At 39.0% G+C, this 22,400-nt stretch overlaps 1 protein-coding gene across 11 annotated transcripts in view; it reads right to left on the reverse strand.

Annotated features, from left to right (window-relative positions):
- The window catches only part of LOC123881293 (protein purity of essence), a 78,279-nt gene that overhangs the window by 45,700 nt on the left and 10,179 nt on the right, over positions 1–22,400 (reverse strand). For all 11 annotated transcript variants that reach the window (XM_045929991.1, XM_045929984.1, XM_045929990.1 and 8 more), the window contains exons 15-39: positions 22,018–22,174; positions 21,260–21,363; positions 20,757–20,900; positions 20,149–20,364; positions 19,664–19,851; positions 19,354–19,534; positions 18,722–18,827; positions 17,975–18,128; positions 17,186–17,411; positions 16,583–16,801; positions 16,190–16,360; positions 15,293–15,438; positions 14,252–14,391; positions 13,644–13,854; positions 12,971–13,029; positions 12,447–12,588; positions 11,890–12,051; positions 11,441–11,589; positions 11,194–11,300; positions 10,652–10,866; positions 10,047–10,213; positions 9,379–9,591; positions 8,652–8,816; positions 823–1,017; positions 105–289 (exon numbers count right to left, since the gene is read on the reverse strand). In XM_045929991.1, the coding sequence (XP_045785947.1) occupies positions 105–289; positions 823–1,017; positions 8,652–8,816; positions 9,379–9,591; positions 10,047–10,213; positions 10,652–10,866; positions 11,194–11,300; positions 11,441–11,589; positions 11,890–12,051; positions 12,447–12,588; positions 12,971–13,029; positions 13,644–13,854; positions 14,252–14,391; positions 15,293–15,438; positions 16,190–16,360; positions 16,583–16,801; positions 17,186–17,411; positions 17,975–18,128; positions 18,722–18,827; positions 19,354–19,534; positions 19,664–19,851; positions 20,149–20,364; positions 20,757–20,900; positions 21,260–21,363; positions 22,018–22,174 (4,122 nt within the window). The remainder of the gene's footprint in view (positions 1–104; positions 290–822; positions 1,018–8,651; positions 8,817–9,378; positions 9,592–10,046; positions 10,214–10,651; positions 10,867–11,193; positions 11,301–11,440; positions 11,590–11,889; positions 12,052–12,446; positions 12,589–12,970; positions 13,030–13,643; positions 13,855–14,251; positions 14,392–15,292; positions 15,439–16,189; positions 16,361–16,582; positions 16,802–17,185; positions 17,412–17,974; positions 18,129–18,721; positions 18,828–19,353; positions 19,535–19,663; positions 19,852–20,148; positions 20,365–20,756; positions 20,901–21,259; positions 21,364–22,017; positions 22,175–22,400) is intronic.

Below are 22,400 nucleotides of genomic sequence, written 5' to 3' on the forward strand. Positions count from 1 at the left end.
CTCAGACCTGGGCGCGTTAGGAACCCTCGTAGCTTTAGTTTTAAGCTTACGTAATTAATTATCACATACTAATCATTAGTTCCATTATACAATTTATTGCCTACCTTTCCGCTGGGCACGAGGAAGTAATGCATGGGGTTGTTGAGATCCTTGCTGAGGTCGAATATCTTGACAAAGTCTGACGTCACGAGCGCGAGCTGCGTCTGTGAGCCCGGCAGCCATATCGCTTTGATCACGTAGTTGTTTGCTTCCAAAGCCGCGTTTAGTACGAGGTGGTCGGCTACGGCACCTGATGTAAAAATATTAACCGGAATCAAAATTAATGCTAGCAAGATAAAGTTATTTCAGGGCATAATCTATCTCCATTTCAAATTTCAGCTAAATCAGCCCCCTAATTATGTAAGAAACCTGTATTCATGGTTATCGTTATCGTCAAGAAATTCTGCCCTTTGATTGGCTGTAAAAAAACGTAAACAGCGAATGAACCAATCAAAGTGCAGAATTTCTTCACGCTAACGATAACTATGAACACGTTTTTCTTACACAATCGGGGGACAGTTCAGTTATTCTGGCGTGAATATTTTATATAGGACTAGCCGACGCCCGCGACTTCGTCCGCGTGGATTTAGGTTTTCGAAATCCCGTGGGAACTTTTTGATTTTTCGGGATAAAAGGTAGCCTATGTGCTAATCCTGGATATTATCTATCTCCATTCTAAATTTCAGCCAAATCCGTCCAGTGGTTATTGCGTGAAGGAGTAACAAACATACACACACACATACACAGAAACTTTCGCCTTTATAATATTAGTGTGATACTCACCGCCGCTGTTGAATGTAAGCACATGGCATTCTTTCAAGCCGCATACGGCTAGCAGGTCTTCGTTCCAAGGGTTCCCGCTGAGACTCAATACAGTGAATGGAATGGGGGCAGAGGACAGTCGCGTTAGCGTCAACTTGTGTTTAGACGAATCTGCTTGCTTGAGTAAGGCCGATAGCTGTAGTACTGTGATTTTTCCTATAAATAAATCAAGTAATTCATATGGATGTTCCTGAAGACAGCTTGCAATTTTAGTCAGGCAGTATATTTCGACTGGCTGACTAAAATAGGTCTTAACTTATTAAATAGTTTCTGAATATGAAGCAGCCTAGTTGATTAAGCAGGACCAAGAATTTGTCAACTGGTCCCTTTAAGAGGAAAGCCAATGCGAATGACATAGACGATTTCACCTTCAAACTAGCAATTTTGACATGTCATGACCCTCTATTGACAATTAATCAAGCAGACATTTCAATCTGCGAAATTTACGCGGACTTTTAGTATTTTGACGTAGGAGGGTAAAAGATCCAGTAAATGAACGAATAAGGACTACCCTGACTTTGACCTAAAATTAAGGTATATGAGAATCGTTCTATATATAATTTTTATATTTTGTGTGTCTGTACACAGTAGGTATACACTCTTAAATTATTTAAATATCAAAAAATCAAATAAAATGCGTGGTATTAATTATTATAACTTATTTTATTTAACAAAAGGATAAATTGCCAGTAAATGAACTGGGAATTTCAGTGAATGAACGAACTCTATCTAGTGCATAAACTCTCGATTCCTATTAATAAATAAATTCTTAAATATATTTTCGGCTTGGAATTCAAAAAAAATTGTCAGATTTTCACAGTTTTTGACTTATTGTATATTTTTTTCTACATTTTGCGCGATAAATCAAAAACTATTTTACATAATAATAATAAATAAAACCTGTTTTAGAATGTATAATAGAGCCCTTTCTGTATAATAGAGAAAAACTTAATGCCCATGTTGCACCCAAGTCGCTGGAAGTGCAACATCAGCTGCTGAATGTTTTGAGAGTAGTGAGAACAATATACCGTAACACATGTTATCAGATTTGTTCCTTTGAGCCGAGAAGCCACATGTTCTGATGCTTTTTAGACAATCTAAGATCTCTCATTAAGTGGTCCAAATCATTTTGATTGAATAGTCTAAGTTGAGATGTAAAAGTCACTACATCGTCACTACCTTCTGAAAGTTCTTGAAGTAGATTGGAGGTACTGGGTTGGGGCTGAGGTACAGATTTATCACCAGAAGTCAGAATCGTTCTAATTGTAGACTGCAAGTTACAATAGAGTCGCTTGGAACAATTTTTTTGCTGTTTCTTCTGGTTATATTCACAATGCAGAAATAATAATCATCATGGTGTTTAGATGGTTCGCGCCAAATTATAATACTTTTTTTAGTAAAAGTAGGGTCTATTCTTATTTGCTCATAAACGCAATGAGGAAATACAGCTTCCACATATAAAAATTTGGAGTCCAGGCCTTGCTGTTAGCTGCTAATGGGTTCTCAAAGTAGCCCGAGTATGCTTGTTTTACAAAGTTAGACACACTTGCACGACATTCTTTAATACGTACTCGCCACCAAATGGTACAAAAATGATTGGAATAACTTGCAGATGTTCTTCTTGATGTTAACACCTCGATAAATTTCGGAAATTACTTGTCTGATCTTAATAAAGTGTGAACATACAAAGTGTGAGTATAGTGCAAAATATGGGGGTACCTGTATCTCAAAAACTAGAGCTGCTTTGTAAAAAATTAAAGTAGATCTGAAATCAGCGACGTCAAATTAGTAAGAAACAGTTTCAAAACCTAATAAAACAAAAAAGTTGAATTTTGTATGCCAGTGAAATGATTCGGAATCGGAAGCCACTTTATATATCGCGAAATTTGGAAATGTGGTCAAATTTTCGAAATCCATATTTATCAATGAAAAGCGACATAATTTTGTAAGTAGTACTTACTTACTTCAGTTTACTATTTTTGAACAGTTTCGCAGAGGTACCTACAACAATCGGCCTCATTCAATCAGCCGCCATATTTATAGTAACAGGCAAATAAATACAATTAAGTATTGGAACTACAATACCTATGCTCCTAAATGTATCTTAAAAAACAAGTCTCATTCAGCGTTACAAGTGCAGAAGAGGAAGTAGACAGACGGATTAACATCAGTTCGAACAAGTACTGGGCACAAAAGGAAAGAATGAAAGGAGCTTACCCAGTACATCTTAAAAGATCCGTTACAGATACATGCATCCTGTCATGCCTCACCTATGCCAGCCAAACATGGGTCCAGACAAAGAATATAAAAAGAATAATAGTGACTTGCTAAAGGGCGATGGCAAGGAGCATAACTTAAGGAAAAAATATTCAAAGTGAGAATTGAAGACATAAGAAAAAAGACAAAGCCTACAGACACCTTGAGACATGCCCTAAAACTGAAATGCAAATGGTCATATTGTATCGATTTTTACAGATGAAAGAAGGACAGGAAAAATCTCCCCTTGGCCGTGTCCAGCAGGCAAAAGAAAAATAGGTAGACCGAAGACGCGTTGGTCTAATGCTATTGTGCAAATCGCGAGAGAAAATTAGCTTGATAGTACCAAAGACAGAGAGAAATGGGGATACCCAAGAGGGATCCTTATCCAAGAAAGAAGAATACCAGAATAAATATTTTTAAAAAAATCTAAAGAAAAATTAAACCGACTTCAAAAACCACAAACACTAAAAAGTAAAAATAACTTTAGTGATTGTGGTTTTTGAAGTCGGTTTTATTTTTCTTTTGAAAATTTTTTATTTCACAATTTTTAGTGGCCCCACTGTACTATAATATGCCATACCCAGTTAAAACCCTACTGTTTACTAAGATATTACACTGATCGCGAGCAATTTGGTCTTATCCATTGAGGAGTTCCGTTCTCCATCTCGGAAGATATTCATCAGATCTTCATCAAATTTATATGGGACCACCTGCGAAGTATACCCTATCAAACAAAAAAAAAATCCAAATCGGTCCAGGCGTCTTTGAGTAATCGGGGAACATACGTTAAAAAAAAAAGATACCGAGGAATTCAGAACCTCTTCCTTTTTTTGAAGTCGGTTAAAAATATTTTTTAAATTTTGGTAACAGTTTCCTTTTTGTGATCCCAGGGAGCTTTAAATATCGATTTTGAACCAAATCGGTCAATTAACAAAGAATTTCAAAATGGCGTCGACTTTTTTAAATTTTGGTAACAGTTTCTTATTTTGTGATCCCAGGGAGCTCTAAATATCGATTTTGAACGAAATCGGTCAATTAACAAAGAATTTCAAAATGGCGTCGACTTTTTTAAATTTTGGTAACAGTTTCCTTTTTTGTGATCCCAGGGAGCTCTAAATATCGATTTTGAACGAAATCGGTCAATTAACAAAGAATTTCAAAATGGCGTCGACTTTTTTAAATTTTGGTAACAGTTTCTTATTTTGTGATCCCAGGGAGCTCTAAATATCGATTTTGAACGAAATCGGTCAATTAACAAAGAATTTCAAAATGGCGTCGACTTTTTTAAATTTTGGTAACAGTTTCTTATTTTGTGATCCCAGGGAGCTCTAAATATCGATTTTCAACGAAATCGGTCAATTAACAAAGAATTACAAAATGGCGTCGACTTTTTTAAATTTTGGTAACAGTTTCTTATTTTGTGATCCCAGGGAGCTCTAAATATCGATTTTGAACGAAATCGGTCAATTAACAAAGAATTACAAAATGGCGTCGACTTTTTTAAATTTTGGTAACAGTTTCTTATTTTGTGATCCCAGGGATCCTCAGATATTGATTTTGAACAAAATCTATGACAGTTCAAGAAAATAGATTGTAAACACTATTTAAATTATTATCATTAACATTAAATTAAATGAAAACACGACGCGCGACGTGTACTGCAGCCCCTGAGCTTGAGCACAGGCCGAGCCGGTATAAACCGATTTCTCTCCGTACGCGACGTAGCGCCTGTGCTCACGCACACACGCGCCTCAAGCTTGTAGTAGTGTACCTATCATAGCGCGCTTGTATGAAGCTTTGACTCTGTTCGCTACTCATGTGGTTATACAACGCAATACCAAACTCACAAACACTCGTACAAACATACAGACAAGTATATACTCACACACACTCACACACACACACATGGACGCACGCACACGCACTTTTGAACGGTTTGAACGGAACACGGTTTTGAAATTGAAATTGAAAAAAGTGTAAGAATTTGTAAGAAAATATTTAAAAAAGGTATATCAGCCGGTTTTTTATTCCAGCTCTTAATACATGTAAAAACGTCCAATCTGTTCATTTACTTGAGCCTTTACCCTAGTACCTAATTATATCGACCGCCCCATATCAAAACAAAGTAAATGTCATTTTTCCGAAAATCGTTTTATGTCATAAGCCTAACTTTCATAGTATGTCCCGTTGTATTGTAAGGACACCCACATTAAAGTAAAATTAAAAGCTAGTAAGTCGCTTTGACCATTTTAAAACATAGTACGTCTATGAACTCGCTAGGTTTTTTATAGATTAATGCGCCTTACTAAGTTTTTCAAAGGAATTAGATTAAATAAAATAAATATCACCCATTATCTAAATACCATGTCAAAACAGTAAATACTTAATAATGCATTAAAACTTAAAAGTAAGATAGGAAAAGTCAAAAGGAGTTCTGACCTCTACATGTCAACTGTTAAATATGGTTTGCAAGGGAAATACTTTGCATACTTACATAATGTTTTTAGGGTTCCATATCTCAAAAGGAAACACGGGACCCCTATAGGATCACTTTGTTGTCTGTCTTTCTGTCCGTCTGTCCGTCTGTCGTGTCTGTCAAGGAAACCGATAGGGTATTTCCCGTTAACCTAGAATTATGGGCAGGTAGATAGGTCTCAACTCTCATAGCCCAAGTAAAGGAATAAATCCGAGAACAAATTTCGTGATTCTAGATCAACGGGAAGTACTGTATAGGTTTTCTTGACGGACGGACGGACAAATGGACAGGCAACAAAGTGATCCTTTAAGAGCTCCGTTTTTCATTTTGAGGTACGGAACCCTAAAAAAGAAAATGATGCACATGTAATGAATAAATGTGTAGGCCAGTCTTCACACTAAAATATTTAAACCCCTTTAATTTAAAAACTGTCATAGCCTAGTGGTTAGAACGTCCGCCTCCTAATCGAAGGTCGGGGGTTCGATCCTGGAATCACGTTCTACTAACTTTTCAGTTATGTGCGTTTTAAGCAATTTAATATCACTTGCTTTAACGGCGAAGGAAAACATCGTGAGGAAACCTGCATACCTGCAAGTTTTCCATGTTCTCAAAGGTGTGTTCCTAAACTTCTCTTGAATTTAAACCACTTACTAGGTTTTGATCTGAGAAAGAAATTTGACATTAATTGACAAAATTGAGAGACCTAAGCTTGTATAAGAACACAGAAGTGTCATAATTCGTGTTCACTTTGCCTAACGTCTCTCGGAGAGCAGAGAGAGATTTAAACTGTTTCTTATAATCATTGGCCATATTTCAAATGCGAAAGTGTGTTTGTTGGTTTAATATTCAATCACGCTGCAACGGAGCAACCAGTCGACGTGGTTTTTTGCATGGATACATTTAAAGACCTTGAGAGTGACATCTCTCTCCGCATCGTATTCTTTATTGCTGAGGGTTGTGACCTCTTTCCATTATTCCTACATCTAATGGTAGGTTTTCTTGGGATGCGGTGAGTTCAAAGAGCCTATGGAACTCGACTAGAAAAACGAGATTTTGACTCTTAGGTTTAACGGTTATGAATTAGTTATTATTATCAGTGATAAAATTGATTAGCGCTGCCAGGTAAAATGACATTTATCTCGGAAAATCAAAGAGATTTTTTCCAAGTTTGCGCTACTAAGTACATATATTATGAAGAGGAAAGGTTTGTTTGTTTGTTATCGATAAACTCTGAAACTACTGAACTACTTGCACTAAAGACATAATCATCAACATCAACCGACAGACGTCCACAGTGAACATAGGTCTTTAATAGGGTCTTCCACATGCTACGGGTTTGCGTCGCCTGAATCTTTGCGCTTGCGCTTGACGACAATCATGCTTTAAAGAAAGCAATGATGAGGTCCAAGTTGGAGCACGCTTACCTAGAAGATGCCTATTCACTCTTGGCTTGCAGGTATCTAAGGTATATATGGCAGTAAACACGGCCGCCGAAATGGCGTTCCAACCTTTAGGCTCTCCCCATTGCCCGCAGCATGAATCTGAGCTTTCTTATGATGGTTATATTATTATGTACATATAATATCTCATAAAAAGCTAGGCTAGCCGACAAATCTAACTCAGTTATGCAGCCTTCGGGAACCTTCGAGATGTCTCTCGTCCAAAATTCCTCAATGCTTGAAGACCAGTCTTTGAATAGTGCATGATGTCAGTGATGAAAAATGGATCCGAAATATAGGTCTTTTTTGTACACAGGAAATGCCTGACGCATACCCCTCCGTCATGTGGGGCTTGCACCAAACTTGCACTACTACGAAATCCATTTCGGAACACGGCACCCGGAACGAGGCGCGCTATCTCCTAAAAAACATAGGTATAATACCTATTTAGAACACTTACTATCTGTCATCATAATCTATGACAACCTCCGAGTATTTACCTGGTAAAACCGTGACTTTAGAATAAATTTTAGTATATAAGCAGGCTTCATTTAGAAATGAAAAAATCCCTATTTTATTTTTCAACGATTATAAACACAACTTTCATTCAAAAATAATAAGCTTAAATTCATTTTAAATAATATTTTGCGACGAAATGACGCGCACAGTCCTTCCGCCATGACAGTCCAGTGGACACTGAATTCCATAGAGCGCCTGCAAGAAAATAAATAGCACAGGAAGTTTTTTGGTTAGTTTTAGATTATTTAAGAAATGAAAAACATTTAGTATAAAACTAACAGTTCGAATTGATTGCTAAACCTAAACATATCATTTTCTGGAGGTTGGCTTCAAAGTATCAAGATGTTAAAGAAAATTTTTACAGAACAAGTTGCGAACAGCAATGTTTTCAACTTGTTTTTTTATTTTATTGGGATAATGTATACTAAATTAAAAGAGGCACTTATAATCTTCACAAACTGAAGTTTTTAATTGCATGTATTTAATAGCTGTTAATGCTTTAGAAAAATAAACAATTTACTTCAAAGTACAGCATTTTTGCGATTTGTCAAATAGCAATTACCTTAAGACAAATAAAGAAAAGGTTTATTCCATTTATTGAAATTGATTCTGTTACAAAAAAAAAAAAGATTTTAAAGTTAGCTGGCATACGATATTTTTGAAGTGTTATATAAAGACAGGTTGTGTGGTGAAAAGGACGATGTTCTCCGAAGAGGACTTCTGGCAACGATTTTGGGGTCAAGATTTTAGCTAATTTCCAAGGGGCCTACCGCCATAGTTCATACAGTGTGACGATCGCAATCATCTCTAATGGGCCGACACTCTCACTTTTGGCTGAAATACACTGTTACAACAAAATTTCAGCCAATCACAAGATTGTAACATTCATTGTAATATTAACAACAGACCCATATTAAATTCTTTACTGTAAAAATCTATTTCCAACTGTGATCATGTTCTATGAAGTTGTTAAACTAATGCAATACTTTTTGCTTATAACCGTTATAACCCAAAATGAGCAAGAAATTATGCTGAGAATTAATCGTCTAGCTTGTGGATAGTACATGGAGAGCATTGATAATAAGCAATATACAAACCTTTTTCATGTGATACAGCGAGGTGTTGTCTCCGTCCTTGCGGCGAGGCGAGACAGCACATAGCAACGCGTCGCAGCTTGTGCGAGGACATCAGCTGTCGGATCGTCTGTCCGTTCTCGCCTGTGTACGACATGCGTACGTTCTCGAATGCGCCTTCTTGTGAACCTGTATGATATTATAAACCTGTCATTGTGTTCGCACTACTGAGCAAGAAGAAATAATCTAGAAAAATCTGGTTCAAAGGACCAATAATTTAGATTTTTAGTAGTTTGAGTAAAAGCCGGAAAACAGAGCACCATTCTTGTCACTATCATTCAATTAATTACATCAAAGTTATTTATTTAATAATTTTCCTGTATCACCATGAGACAGCATCATAAGCAAGCCTTAGCCTGCATAGTATGCAGAACTAATACACATTTCTGCTCGACAGATTATGAGATACTGCTTGACTAACCTAACCAGCTAAAACGGTTAACAGGCTTTTCATTCGCAACATACACGGACCCCTAACAAATAAGAAACTAGCAATATATCTTACCCAGAATAAGCAACATAAGAGAGACAAGAGTGTGAAAGCGTTTCTCGTCGAGATGTAATTGTGCAAGCGTACGTATTTTGCGACCGTGGCCGCACGAAGCACGCAACGGGCCTGAAAGCTAGTAGACGCCTGACGCGTTCAAGACATGAACTCCACTAGTTATAGGAAAATAGTGGTATAACTTACCAAGAGTAGGCAACATAAGCGAATCAGTGTGTGTAAAACGCTTCTCGCCGAGATGTAATTGCGCGAGCGCTCGTTGAGCTCGCCCGTGAGCTCCCACGGCCGCGCCGCGTTCGCACGCCGCACGCACCGGACCCGCTAAAGCCGCTAGCAAGCGTCTGACGCGCTCAAGGCACGGACCCCAGTTGTTGTAGGACAGCAAGAATGAGCGGCATCCTGTGTAAGTACAATAATGAAACGATTGCATAAAATGCTTGCAAGAAACATTAAATAACAATGATTTGCTGACGTAAATCCGTAGTTTGTTTGTTTTCATAGATGCAAAAATTTTACTTCACCAATCTTTGGTGGGCTTTGACCACATAGTGTGCGGTCAAAAGTATTTTAACTGGAAGATGAACCGAAGATTTCTGTCGTCCTAAACTAGAGAGCCAGTGGTATACTTCCTTACTATTCATGTTCCGTACGTGAGAACGTCAAACCAAACCTCGTCAACACGGCAACGCTTCTAATATTACAAATCCTGAAGTGTCTTGCATGTCGCATGATAAAATGCCTTTTAAAAGGTAAATTATAGTGTTTAAAAAAAATTAAAACGTAAAACCACATGGTCGAATTTGCGGGCAGCAACTAGTGCATAAAAGCATAATATCATCTTTCATAAATCCTACCTTGAATATTATGCGCCAATACAGGTCGGCGCGGTGGTGCGAGTAGGGCAGGCGGGGTAGGGCTCGACGGTCGGCGGCGGATAGAGGGCGCGGGAGGAGTTTCCTCCGACCCGCCCGTAGCACGCGCGCCGCCCAGCGTCACTGAGCGCTTTACTAGCGCTTGACAACTGGAAGAAACATAGTTTTATCGAAAAAAAAAATTACGCTTAAGTTTTTAAAAATGCACCCGGTTAAAGATTGATCAGTATTGAAGCTGGTGGATCTTTTGCGCCTCGTAGTCAATAGCTGATATTACAAAGGCACGGCCGTAAATGCTCTTGCAGGCGAAATGCGCCACATGTCGGAAAACTGCGGCTCGATTGCGGTAGAATGACAGCTACAATGTCATGATCGCAATCACCTCTGATTGGTTGATGCTCGCTAATTGGCTACATGCATTGTTGCAACAGGAATACCATAAAATCTGCCAACCACAACAAATTCCAATTGTAATAATGATTGATGCAGGTTTTTCAAATCGATCTGTAGATCTAAATAAGGTATTCCGCGTCATGTATTTATGTACCTTGGCATGGCATAAAATATCATGGTGGTAGTTGATTTACCTGGAATCAGGCTTGGCGCCACAGTCGCAGAAGAAATTGCCGAACTTGGCGTAGGAGACGTCGTGTCCGCGATGGCACACGCGTGCACACACCGTGCACACGCCCACACCGTCCACCATCTTGCACGTGTGGCAGTGGTACCAGTGCTGGTTCATGAACTCACGCTGCGTCACCGTGAATGTGCATAGTCTGTATTGAAGCATCGCATCCTCATCCTGTATAAACATGGGTTTCATAATAATATCTAGATTCTGACTTGGAAAAAAATATGCAAAGAATTCAAACCTTAAAAAAAGTTTGATTTGTTAAAATAAAAATATTTTAAATTAAATTAAAGCTTGACAAGGAGTTGTTAAGATTTCTCTCCAGCCCCTACGCATATTGTTTTCTTTTTGATGACAAGTAAGCCGTAGGCCTTTATTGCCAAATTATGACGATAGACGAATACTTTATCCTACCTACTGCGCCACTTATACTTTCCATCAGGCATGATTATGGTCAAGCGTGCCCATAGTAAGAAAATACATTTTAATGGTACTTACAGAATCATCAGCGCTTGTATCGTCATCGTCTTGTTGTTCATCTGTATATTCGAAATCGAACCCTAGATCTGACGGCGACTCCCAAGTTGGGCTCACCGACCGCCAAGCTGTAAAAAATGGTTTCTTTAATTCTTCTAAAATTATTAGGTCTTCTAATATAATTTGATTTGAAAGATATCACTGATGCATCTGTTCACGAGGTAGAAATAAGTCTGAGAACTGTACTTAATACTGAAAATATACTAACTGTGTGGTTGCGCAGTGCCAATAGCGTGCAAGGCATCAGCTAAATAGGAGAGCAGGACGCATGCCGACTCGATTTGTGATGTGAGGTTGTTATCCAACTGTCCTTCTTCTAGCTTTTCCAAAACGTCAGCACTGCTCAAGTTCTCCACGCTGTTGACAAACATGTAAAATGTAATTCACATAAACCTACCAATTGATTCGAATGAATCCAGTTTAGCGGTCTCAATAAATGCCTAAACCTAGTCATATTTTAAACGTTAAATAATAACGTTATCGTACCTGTCAATCAACATCAATAAAAAATGTTAACAAATCAATTTTTACGATTTAGGATCTCATCTCAAACATCCGTAAAGAAATAAATAGTAAATTCATTCGACGATTCCAAAGCACTTGTAAAACTTTATTTGAATAAAAAAATGTTTCTATTCTATTCTAAAAATACCGTACCATGTGGACAGCCAGGTGAGAGCGGCAGGGAAGAGATGGCGGTGATCCGAGCCCGCATTAGCGTCGGCCAGGCGACACAGCTCGCGCAGCAGCAGCGGCGTGCAAGTGTCTCCGCTCACACTGATCAGTGCGCCCACCATACGCTCGCACACCTTTTCTCCTCTGTACACAAAATATATCCTAAGCCTGTGTGTTACGCCTAAAACTAAAATCCTACGTTTTAAGGTTGAGTTGACCTACCTCTAAGGCCATTGCCACTAAAAGAAAAATCGACGGTACATAAAGAACGACTTTAAAACAACAGCTTTTTTTTTAAAAGCTTTAAGCTTTAAGTTTACCACGAGGTATACCATTTTTAAACTGAATAGATAGTAGAAAATTATTATTTTGGCAAGTCCATCCATAAACCTAGAATTTCGATAAAATAGTTTTAAAAAACCAGCAAGCAATGGGAAACGGTTATTTACAATAAAACACCTGTCCTTTCATGGACAGCCTTTTGAACTTTTCAGACATTATAAGTTTCAGACATGTTGGTTATTGTAATGATGACATACCCATGTTGTACAATATGCTTGCAGAGCAAAGTCAGCAAGTTTGCATTGTCGTTGCTAGCGCTGGCCGCTGTATTCGCGTTGTCGACCGCGGCGGGCGGCGCGGCACCGCTTTCCTTGCTGACATCGGACCAGCTGCATGTTTCTGCATTTAAATACGATAATTTTAGGCTTCCGTACCCGAAGGGTGCCAACGGGACTCTATTACTAAAGCCTGCGCTGTCCTTCCGTCTATCTGTCAGCGGGCTGTATCTCATGAACCGTAATATGTTGATGAAATTTTCAGTGTATAATTTCTATTGCCGCTTTAATACAAATAATAAAAACTAAGATGGCCAATTTCAAAATGGCCGCCATGCAAATTTAAAAAAATTGATGTGTTATATCTTGTACGATGGTACGGAACCCAGTCGTATGCGAATTCGACTCGCACTCGAACGGTTTTTTGTACGATTTCGTACGTATTATTTAGACTCAATCATTTTATTTTTGCACAGATATTACTTTGAATATTTTCTAGATATTACCTCTACTTGAATTAGCTGATTGTTGCGCATTTTCGGACTGAGCTCTGGGTGCTGGTGATCTGCAGAAGAAAAAAATGCTTTAGAAAATGGAAAATTTCAAATCTCTTATAATATTGACGTGAAAATCAGCCAACAGAGAGAAGGGTGTGAGTTCGAAGAGATCTCCTAACACTACGTTTCCCGATCGTCGTCGTCGAATAGGTCGTAATTCAAGCATGTTCTTGGTAGGAACGGCATTCCGAACCAGTAGTAAATTATTTTGACAATCCAAAAGCACTTGTAAAAGTTACTAGGATGGGATGGCTCTGCAAAGTACTAGTTTGATGCATTGGATTTGGTAGAGCGTCGTGCTAGAAGACGGTGAATAAGCGCTGGCCAATTCTAACGTTCAAATTTTCTCTGCACGCGTACTAGGTCCATCACACGGAAACGTTACTAATACAAATGGCTAGGATACGAAACACCTTTCCAGCATCAGTTTTCTCCACCATTTTTAAGAAAGGCACCTTCAATTCAAGAATGAATAGCTATCTATCAGAGGCGAGCGAGCTCTAAGGCTGAATTATCATTTGCCAGCAGGGTTGACTGCAGTTAAATCGCTAATCTGAAAATTGAAAAAACCTTCCGAGATACGCGCCCCAGTTATTATCACTTTAGCTAAATAAATACTTACGGTGTGTCAAACACGGGCAGGTCCTGCTCGCCGCGGTTCGCGTTGTCGTTCCGCGGCTCACCGTCGGTGCGGAAGACGGACCGCAGTGCGTTTCTCAGCGCAAGAGACGCAGGGTTGCCCCCGGCCTCTGGGGCGGACGACGTTGGTGTTGGTAGCTCAGCTTCGGTCGGGGAAGCGTTGGCGGTTGCCACGTTGCCGTTTGTAGATGTGGCTATTGGAAATATTAGATCAAGATTTTTTTTTTGGAAAAGTTGCAAAGATTGTTCAATTTTTATTGCATAGTTACAAAGTACAAACATACTAAAACAATCATAAAGTCAAATACATGATTGAATAAAAAATACTTTGAATTAATTGTTATTTCTGTTTATTTCAGACTAGACGATGCCTAAAACTTCATCCATGTTGATTTAGGTTTTTAAATATCCCGTCAAAACTCTTTGATTTTCCGAGAACAAAAGTAGCCGGGATGCAAGCTATATCTGTATTCTGTACCAAACTAAAATCGTTTTGTCGGATGGGGGATGAAAAGCTACCACACAGGCAGACACATCCGTATACTAATATAAAATTAAAGATACACTAGAAATGACCGAGTGGATCCTTACCCGGGGTAACCAAGCAAATGTGAGCAAGCAGATTGCGCAGCTTTTGTTGATCCGCCACTCCGATGAACTTGCAAACGGACACGCAGAGAGCGCTGTTCAGCTCCGAGTTTTCACAGCCAGTGAAAATCTTGATGAAGAGCCTATGAAAGAATACAGCAATCTCAATCATAGTAGTTTCAATAATAGTTTGGGAAAAAATACAGCTGTTGTACATTAAATGAGCAGGCTCATGCTGCATCAAGCTTAACCTGATGTTAAGTGATTCACTCATGATATTTGCAGCACCAGAGGAACCGCCAATAAGTCGCCGGCCTTTCAAGATCTGTTGATCCGCCCCGTGAGTAACCCCATGTTGAAATCTAGTGGGAACACCGCGCCGAAGTCTCTCTAAACCACATTTAGAGAGACTAGCTTTTGCCCTCGGGTTTGCAGTTCCATTCAAAATTATTATGACCAAATTTAGCAGAGCATGAAAGTAGATATGCTTTTGGTTAGTAAAAATGTCGACAAAATTGGCTAAGTGGTAAGAAATCAAACAAACCATTATTTTATGAATTTTTAGAGTTCCGGACCTCAAAAGGAAAAACGGAACCCTTGTAGGATCACTTTGTTGTCTGTCTGTGTGTCTGTCTGTTCGTTCGTCCATCCGTCCGACGTGTCTGTCAAGAAAATCTATAGGGTACTTCCCGTTGACCTAGAATCATGAAAGGCAGGTACAAGTACAAGGTTTATAACACAAGTAAAGGAATAAATCTGAAAACCGTGAATTTGTGGTAACATAACAGACAAAAAATGTTCTGGGGTATCATATGAAAGGGGTTTTACTTGTAAATTCTGGTTTTTATTTATTTTTAAGCATAATAGTTTTTGATTTATCGTGCAAAATGTCGGAAAAATTTCCCGAATACGGTACCGTCAGTGCGCGAATCTGACTTGCACTTGGCCGGTTTTTTGGTAAGTATGACGAATCAAGACAGAAAAAATCGAGTTAGTTTCGAAAATATTGCAAACACAATCAATATTCTTATTTCTATGTCTTACTTGATAACTCTCTCTGCATAAGGACTCCTCGCGTTGGGGGCAGAGAGTAGTATCTTTCCGAGTGCGTATCCAGAGTTGTCAGCGAACACAGTTTCATACGCAAGACGTCCTGCTGGGCGATCCAATATTTTCTCCCAGTATTTCACCTGTGCAATAATTAAAACCAAATTATTTTTGTCCCACTTGCTTGGGGATTGCTTTATTATAACAAGTGTAAATTAAAAATTTATAACACCCCCGACGATCCAAAGTACTCGTATTTGAGTTTTCCAAAACATCATTTTCAAATAAATAATTATGTATTTAGGCAACGTCCATCTTGACAGCTTGACATTTGTCAATTGACATAATATTATGAACCTAACGGTTATCTAACCTTCTTTCCTACAAGAAAACTAGAAAAGAGCTGATAACTCTTAAACGGCTGAACCAATTTTTTTAGATTATAGCTAAGAACACTCTCGATCAAGCCACATTTCAAACAAAAAAAACTAAATTAAAATCGGTTCATTCGTTTAGGCGCTACGATGCCACAGACAGATACACAGATACACAGATACACACGTCAAACTTATAACACCCCTCTTTTTGGGTCGGGGGTTAAAAAAAGTCAATCGGCACTTTTCTGCACGCTCGCCAGCAATTTGCAATATGACAATACTCTGGGCGCTCCTATGAATACTATTTGTCGCAAAGTCCTCTGCGTAGATTGCTGGTCCACAAGCAGTGTACATAGTCTTCAATATGTGCTCATGTGTGAGCTGCTTTGCTTTGTTCTAGTGCGGCTACCTGTCACGAACTAGTCACAAGATATACAAACACTGCTTACCCATAGTTGAAAAAACTGTGCTTACTTTACGTCATTATATGTACTAGGCTAAAAAAACTTATGCCTACCATTTGCCGTAGAATCCTCTGCGTGGACGGCTGCAGGTGGTCAATGAGTACAGTGTACGTAGTCTTCAATATGTGCTCGTGTATGAGCTGCTCCGCTTTGTTCGACTGCGGCACTAGCGCGGCGATCGTGTCGCTCAGTGGGTCCACGAGGAATTCTAGACGACCATCCGTCTGTACAAAGAGTGAAAATAAATGATTTCATCTGTGACCAGTTCTACTTACTTTAAAAAATATTTGTTTTTATTACTCAGATACAAGTTAGCCCTAGACTGCAATCTCACCTGGTGGTAAGTGATGATGCAGTCTAAGAGCGAAGCGGGCTTACCAAGTAATTCACCAGTATCAAGTAATTTTAAACATTTTCTTCAATAAAATCAGGGGTGAATCACTTACCAAAGCTGGTACGATTAAATCCAAGGTTCTTTTTGTGAGAGTTGGGCTGTCCGCCAATTTGCTAGATCCAACTTCCAGAAGTTTGGAGGCAGAGTAGGCGAGCATCATGAGGGATGGTCCGATGCAGTATCGACGCATGGTGCTTATGAGTTCGGTATGAGAGTTTATGAGGCTCAGGACTACACTCTCTGATGGTATAATGTGGTTGGCGCATAACGACTGTGAAAAGAATTAGAAAATGCAGTTGAAACATCCAATCACTGGTAAGCTAAAACACAAATATCTGCCATATAATTGAATTAAAACATGTGCAAGAGAATGTTTTAGACCAGTTGTGGATAACTATTAAGAAAAGGGAATTCACACAAAATTAAGAATTTTACACTTGACCGAAGCTGAGAAAAAGGATATGAAATATAAATTGAACTGTCTTGGTTCTGGTGGAACATTCATATTTTTACTACATTCAGTTTTCCTGTGGAAAAAAGCAAAAAAAAAAACGGCCCCAGAGTGGAGCACACTCGCAACTGAACGGCTTGCGACTGTGCTGTCAGATGCTTGTTGGATCCTCCATACATTCGTTCATACTAGGAAGGGAATTACCTGGTCAATACACGCGAGCGGTGGGGGCGAGAAGACAGAGATGACTGTGGCTACGTTGTCGGGCAGCTCCGCCTTCAGCCAAGTGCCCAGTACAGGAGGCGCGTCCTCGGAACTCACGGCCAGCACCGGCCCCATAGTGGAGCACACTTGCAACTGTACCGTCGCTACGATGCTGTCGGACGTGCTCGCTGCACCCTCCATATCTAGCTCCATACTGGCGCTTAGACTATAAACAATAAAAATCGGTCAAGTGCGAGTGTGACTTGTGCACGAAGTATTCTGTACCATATTTTAAGAAATAACACTTTTTTTAAATGGCAGCTATTTTAATTTTTTCAACTCTAGCTATTACGGTGCACAAGACGCTGACGTATAACCCGCTAACTAACGGATGGACGAACGGACGGATGGACAGGGTATGGAAGTGTGAAAATACAATCACTGCTTTTCCTAAGTTCGGCCGAGTCAAACACTGCTAAAGAGTCTGCACACAGAAGACAGGTCTAGAATCCTAGTCTTTTCCGCAGAGAGCATTATGAAAGGGATAACAACACATTTAGTCCTGTTATTTTAGGTTTTGTTCAGAGATTGCTTGTATAGGATGGCATATTATTGGAAATTGAACACTTGAAAAGGGCAACCGCCGAGTTTTTGCTGGTTCTTCTCGGTAGGAACGGCATTCCGAACCAGTGGTGAATTATTTTGACAATTCAAAAGTACTTGTAAAAGTTTACCTGAATAAAAATATATTCTATTCTATTGAATTAGTGACATTGTCTCGTAAATTACCGGCAACAGTCCAGAATAGTCTCAAGCAATTCCAGTAAATCGGGCATAAATTGATGTGCCTCTGAGGCAGTCGAAGAGTCGCTGAGACACAGTTTCAATCTCACCAACGCCGAATCACACGATATTACGTCAATGAGTGAAGGTAGACGGTTTGCTGCAAAGAAAAAAAAAATGTAATTATTGGGTCACTTGATAGGTACATACTTTGTCATAACTCGACTTAGCTGACATAGTATGATCACTAAGTTAAATGTAAATTAAAACCGGTCAAATGCGAGTCGGACTCGCACACAAAGGGTTCCGTATCATCGTACAAGGTATAACACTTTTACATGCAACACTGCAAGTTAAAGATGGGCAGTGCCATCTATATGTGATTTAGTAAAGTAACTATTTTTTCGCAAAAACATTTTAATATTCTTTTTGTGACATTATTACAAATTCACAGTTAACGGATTTTTTCCTTTCTTTGTGCTATAAAACATACCCACAAACTAGTTGTACATTTCGAGATCTCACTCGCCATTTTAGCTCTGTGTCAACAATGATGTCAAAAATACGGTTCAATTTTGAATTAAGAACTAAAATTATTGACACATAGACACCTATAGAATGACAACATACAAACAAGTCAACCTCATAAAAAGCTTTTAAAAACATGTTACTGAAGTGAACAGGAATCTTCTAGGCAAGCGCACTACTCCCGGTGATCATGTTACGTCTGCTGTCCCATAGAAATGCACATACGGTTCATGTTTTGTTTCAGATGTTTGATAGTCTCGGAAGCAAGCCACGCTGTGTACTTGATATTATCGCAAGACGCGCTCACACCGGCTAGGAGGTTTTCAGCATACTGAAATGAAATTATTAACATTAGAAATTAGAATTAGACTCTAAATGTATAAAAAGAGAAGCTGACTGACAGATTTACCCTAAGGATGCTACTTCAATTCCAATCAAAAAAATGGTACTGTACTTGGCGGCCACAGGTTTTGATACAATCACAATGGACCGGAGATGGTCAAAGTGATACAGGGTATACAAAAACCTGCTTAACCCCAAAGAACTTGTCCGAAACTTTTGGCTCCACGGAAGACCACCGCTGTGCCTGCGTTCCCGACACAGGCGCAGCAAATGCTGAGTGGAGTCCATTTTGGTACCACACATCATGCATCTCATTTTATTTCGATTTTATATGTGTTATCTTATTTTTGAGGCACCAAATAAATAGTTTTCTTTCTTTCTTTTCTTTCTTTCAAAGCAGCAGAAAATGAAGATGAATTTCCTTGGTGTAAAATCTGTTTTAGTCGACGTTTGGTTGCACTTTTCCGCGCAAACGAATTTTGCCGAAACAACTTATAAAAATGGTGGTACTGTACCTGCGTATACATTCCCTGCTTGACCAGCGCATCCTTAAGCCACGGGTTGAAAACTTTCTTATTGTCGGCACGCGGCGCCCATATGAGGGCGTGTAGCGGCAAAGGCGACGGGAGGTCGGCCGCTATGCCCGCCTGTAACTTGTCCATGTGCGGAGTTGCGGGCGGCATGCTTATCACCAACCTGAGGAAAATCGATACTTAGTAAATCCCGATCCATATTACAAATGCGAAAGTGTGTCTGTTTGTTGCTTTGTCCTTCAATCACGCCTCAACAGAGCTATGAAATTCATTGAATGTGATATGCACTCACCGCCAAGCAGTCTGGAAGCAGTAGTGCGCAGCCGAGAGCGCGGCGGCGGACGAGGAGTACTGAGTGTTGTCGCACACACACGCGGAGTTGAGCAGCGAGAGCAGCGCGTCCAGTAGTAACGGGTACTTCAGCTTGTGAGGAGTGCCAAGTACGAAGTTACACGCCAGACCGTCGAGTTTTGGATTCTCCTACATGAACATATCATTGTGAATGGGTGTTGATATTGATGATGTTGATAACTTCAATGCATAATCAAATTGAGAAATCGGATTTTTTAAATTGGTCCCTAGAACTTTGCTATATTTAATTTCAATTCTTCTCGGTAGGAACAGCATTCCGAACCAGTGGTAGATTATTTTGACGATTCAAAAGCACTTGTAAAAGTTTAATTGAATAAAAATAATTTGAATTTGAATTTGAATTTGAATTTGAATATAAATGCATTTCTTTTAAACGAAGTTTTTAAGCTGAAACATTCGACGTACCTGATTGTTAACCTCGGCGTTAGTTAGCGCGTAGAACTTGGGTCTCATTGACGTCTCGTCTTGTGACAGTCGCCTGTACGACGCTTCTATGGTCGGCACCTCGCAATAGATGCGCGACTTGAGCTGCCCGTTGTCCGTGGTAGTTTTCACACCCGTGCTACTTGGATCAGGCGGGGGCTGCGCCAAGCCCGGGGCTATTACCAGATTCCATTCAATCTGTGAAAAAAAAAATACTATACATATAGGCATTACGCATAACGTACGTGAGTTATGATAGCCTAGTGGTTAGGACGTCCGCCTCCTCATCGGAGGTCAGGGGTTCGCTCCTGTGAGGAAACCTGTTTCTTTGAGAAACGAATTTAGCTTTTAATTAAGCTCAGGAAAAAACACTACCCATATTATAATTGCTAAAGCGTGTTGGTTTATTGGTTAGTCCTTCAATCACGTCGCAACAGATTAACTAATCGATGTGATTTTTCGCATGGGTAAGTTTGACAGGCAACTTTTTACCCCGGAAAATCAACAAGTTCCCTCAGGATTTTTTAAAAGCGTAAATTTACGCAGACGAAGTCGCGGGCACCAGCTAGTATTTTGTAAAAAATGGGTACCTGTTGTAACAAAGTTTGCGGAGCGTCGTAGAGGTGCTTCATGAGATACTCCAGTAGGAGCATCAGTCGAGTGGTCAGCATCAGCTGGTGCGGCAGCAGGTTCATCGCGCGCTTCCTGTCCGTCATTCCGAGAGTGTCCACTACCTACAATATCGAACATTATGATAAAATAGATAACTTTCCAAACAAACCTAATTTTACTATAGTTATTATTCTGGCCATATATAATTAAGAGATAAATCGATAATAATAATTGGCTTTGTTTTAGATATAGAACAACAAGTATTTTTTATTTTATTTTATTTATTTTACAACTAATTAGAACAACAGTGCCACTTACACTAACTAGATTAGATAGAATTAAAGATGAACAATCGGCGTAATACGTTTTTTTAAATTCGATTACAAGTATGTATGGAGTGTTTGTAAATTTTATATAGAGAAGCACATATGAAGGATAACCTTAAAGGACTCGAATTAGTTATTCTCTGTTTTTTACTTACTTTAATGATAGCATTTGCAGTCAGGAGTAATACAGATTTCTTCTGCATCAAAGTCAAAGAATGGAACAAATACACAAGGAGTTGCGCATGTTCCACGTTCAAATCTGCAATAAATATTTAAACTTCAACTATCAAGTTTCAAAAATCTACTTTTAGACTAGAATTCCAACAGTAAAACAGCCAAACAAATACACCATATGGTGTATTAAGTTATTATGGTGTATGGTGTATTGTTGGGAAAAGGTTTTCACTTGAATACAATTGATAAAGTCTCTTGATAAAGAGAATCTAAATTTAAAGGTATGATTACATCATCAGAAAGAACAACAATATGGTCTGATGGAAAGCATGGATCAGATCTAAGGATGGGATCTTACTTAGATCTTATGATATAATGAATAGAGTATTGCAACCTGTCCCCTCTTCGCACAGGTACATGTAGTTGTCATATTTCAAAAGAATAAGACAGCATTTTTGATGCAAGCTCTGTCTGCTTGATTTCTTTCGACATCTTGAACAATTTATTCATCATCATATTTCAACAAATCAACACAAAACAATATTAAAAACTGATACCTATAAACCTTCCTCTTGAATCATTTGATGAAGATTCAATGACTTTGATTTGAATTCAATGATTTTAATGCGGTTTTGTAGTTTAAAAGATCTAAGCGTACATAGGGACATACGGCGGGAAGCGACTTTGTTTTACGCTACTCGTATGTAGAGATTATTATGAAGAATTTTATTTATCATACCTTCATAGTCATGATCTTGGCTGGGCACACTCTGCAGCGCGCACTCTTGCAGCGTGTTGATAATTTTATGCCACATCACTAGTATACTATTCTCGCGGTCCGCTGGGGCCTTGCTGAGGACCATGCTGCCGAGGAGTTTCACTACGCGGGGCCCAACCTAAACCACAAAATAAGATTTTATGTCACATCACTAATAGTATATTGGTGTAGCATATAATAGTATAGAAGTATATTATACTATAGTTTACTTTTAATGCCTGTCCAGACAAAAGAAGGAATATGCACGATCTTTGGATTTTCCATTAGTTATTATTGGCTAACTTTTCTTTTTTGTCTAGATATTTTCGAGTGTTTATATCAATCCGTTAAATTCTACTAACATG

Source organism: Maniola jurtina, chromosome 4 (assembly GCF_905333055.1).
Source record: "Maniola jurtina chromosome 4, ilManJurt1.1, whole genome shotgun sequence".
NCBI lineage: Eukaryota > Metazoa > Arthropoda > Insecta > Lepidoptera > Nymphalidae > Maniola > Maniola jurtina.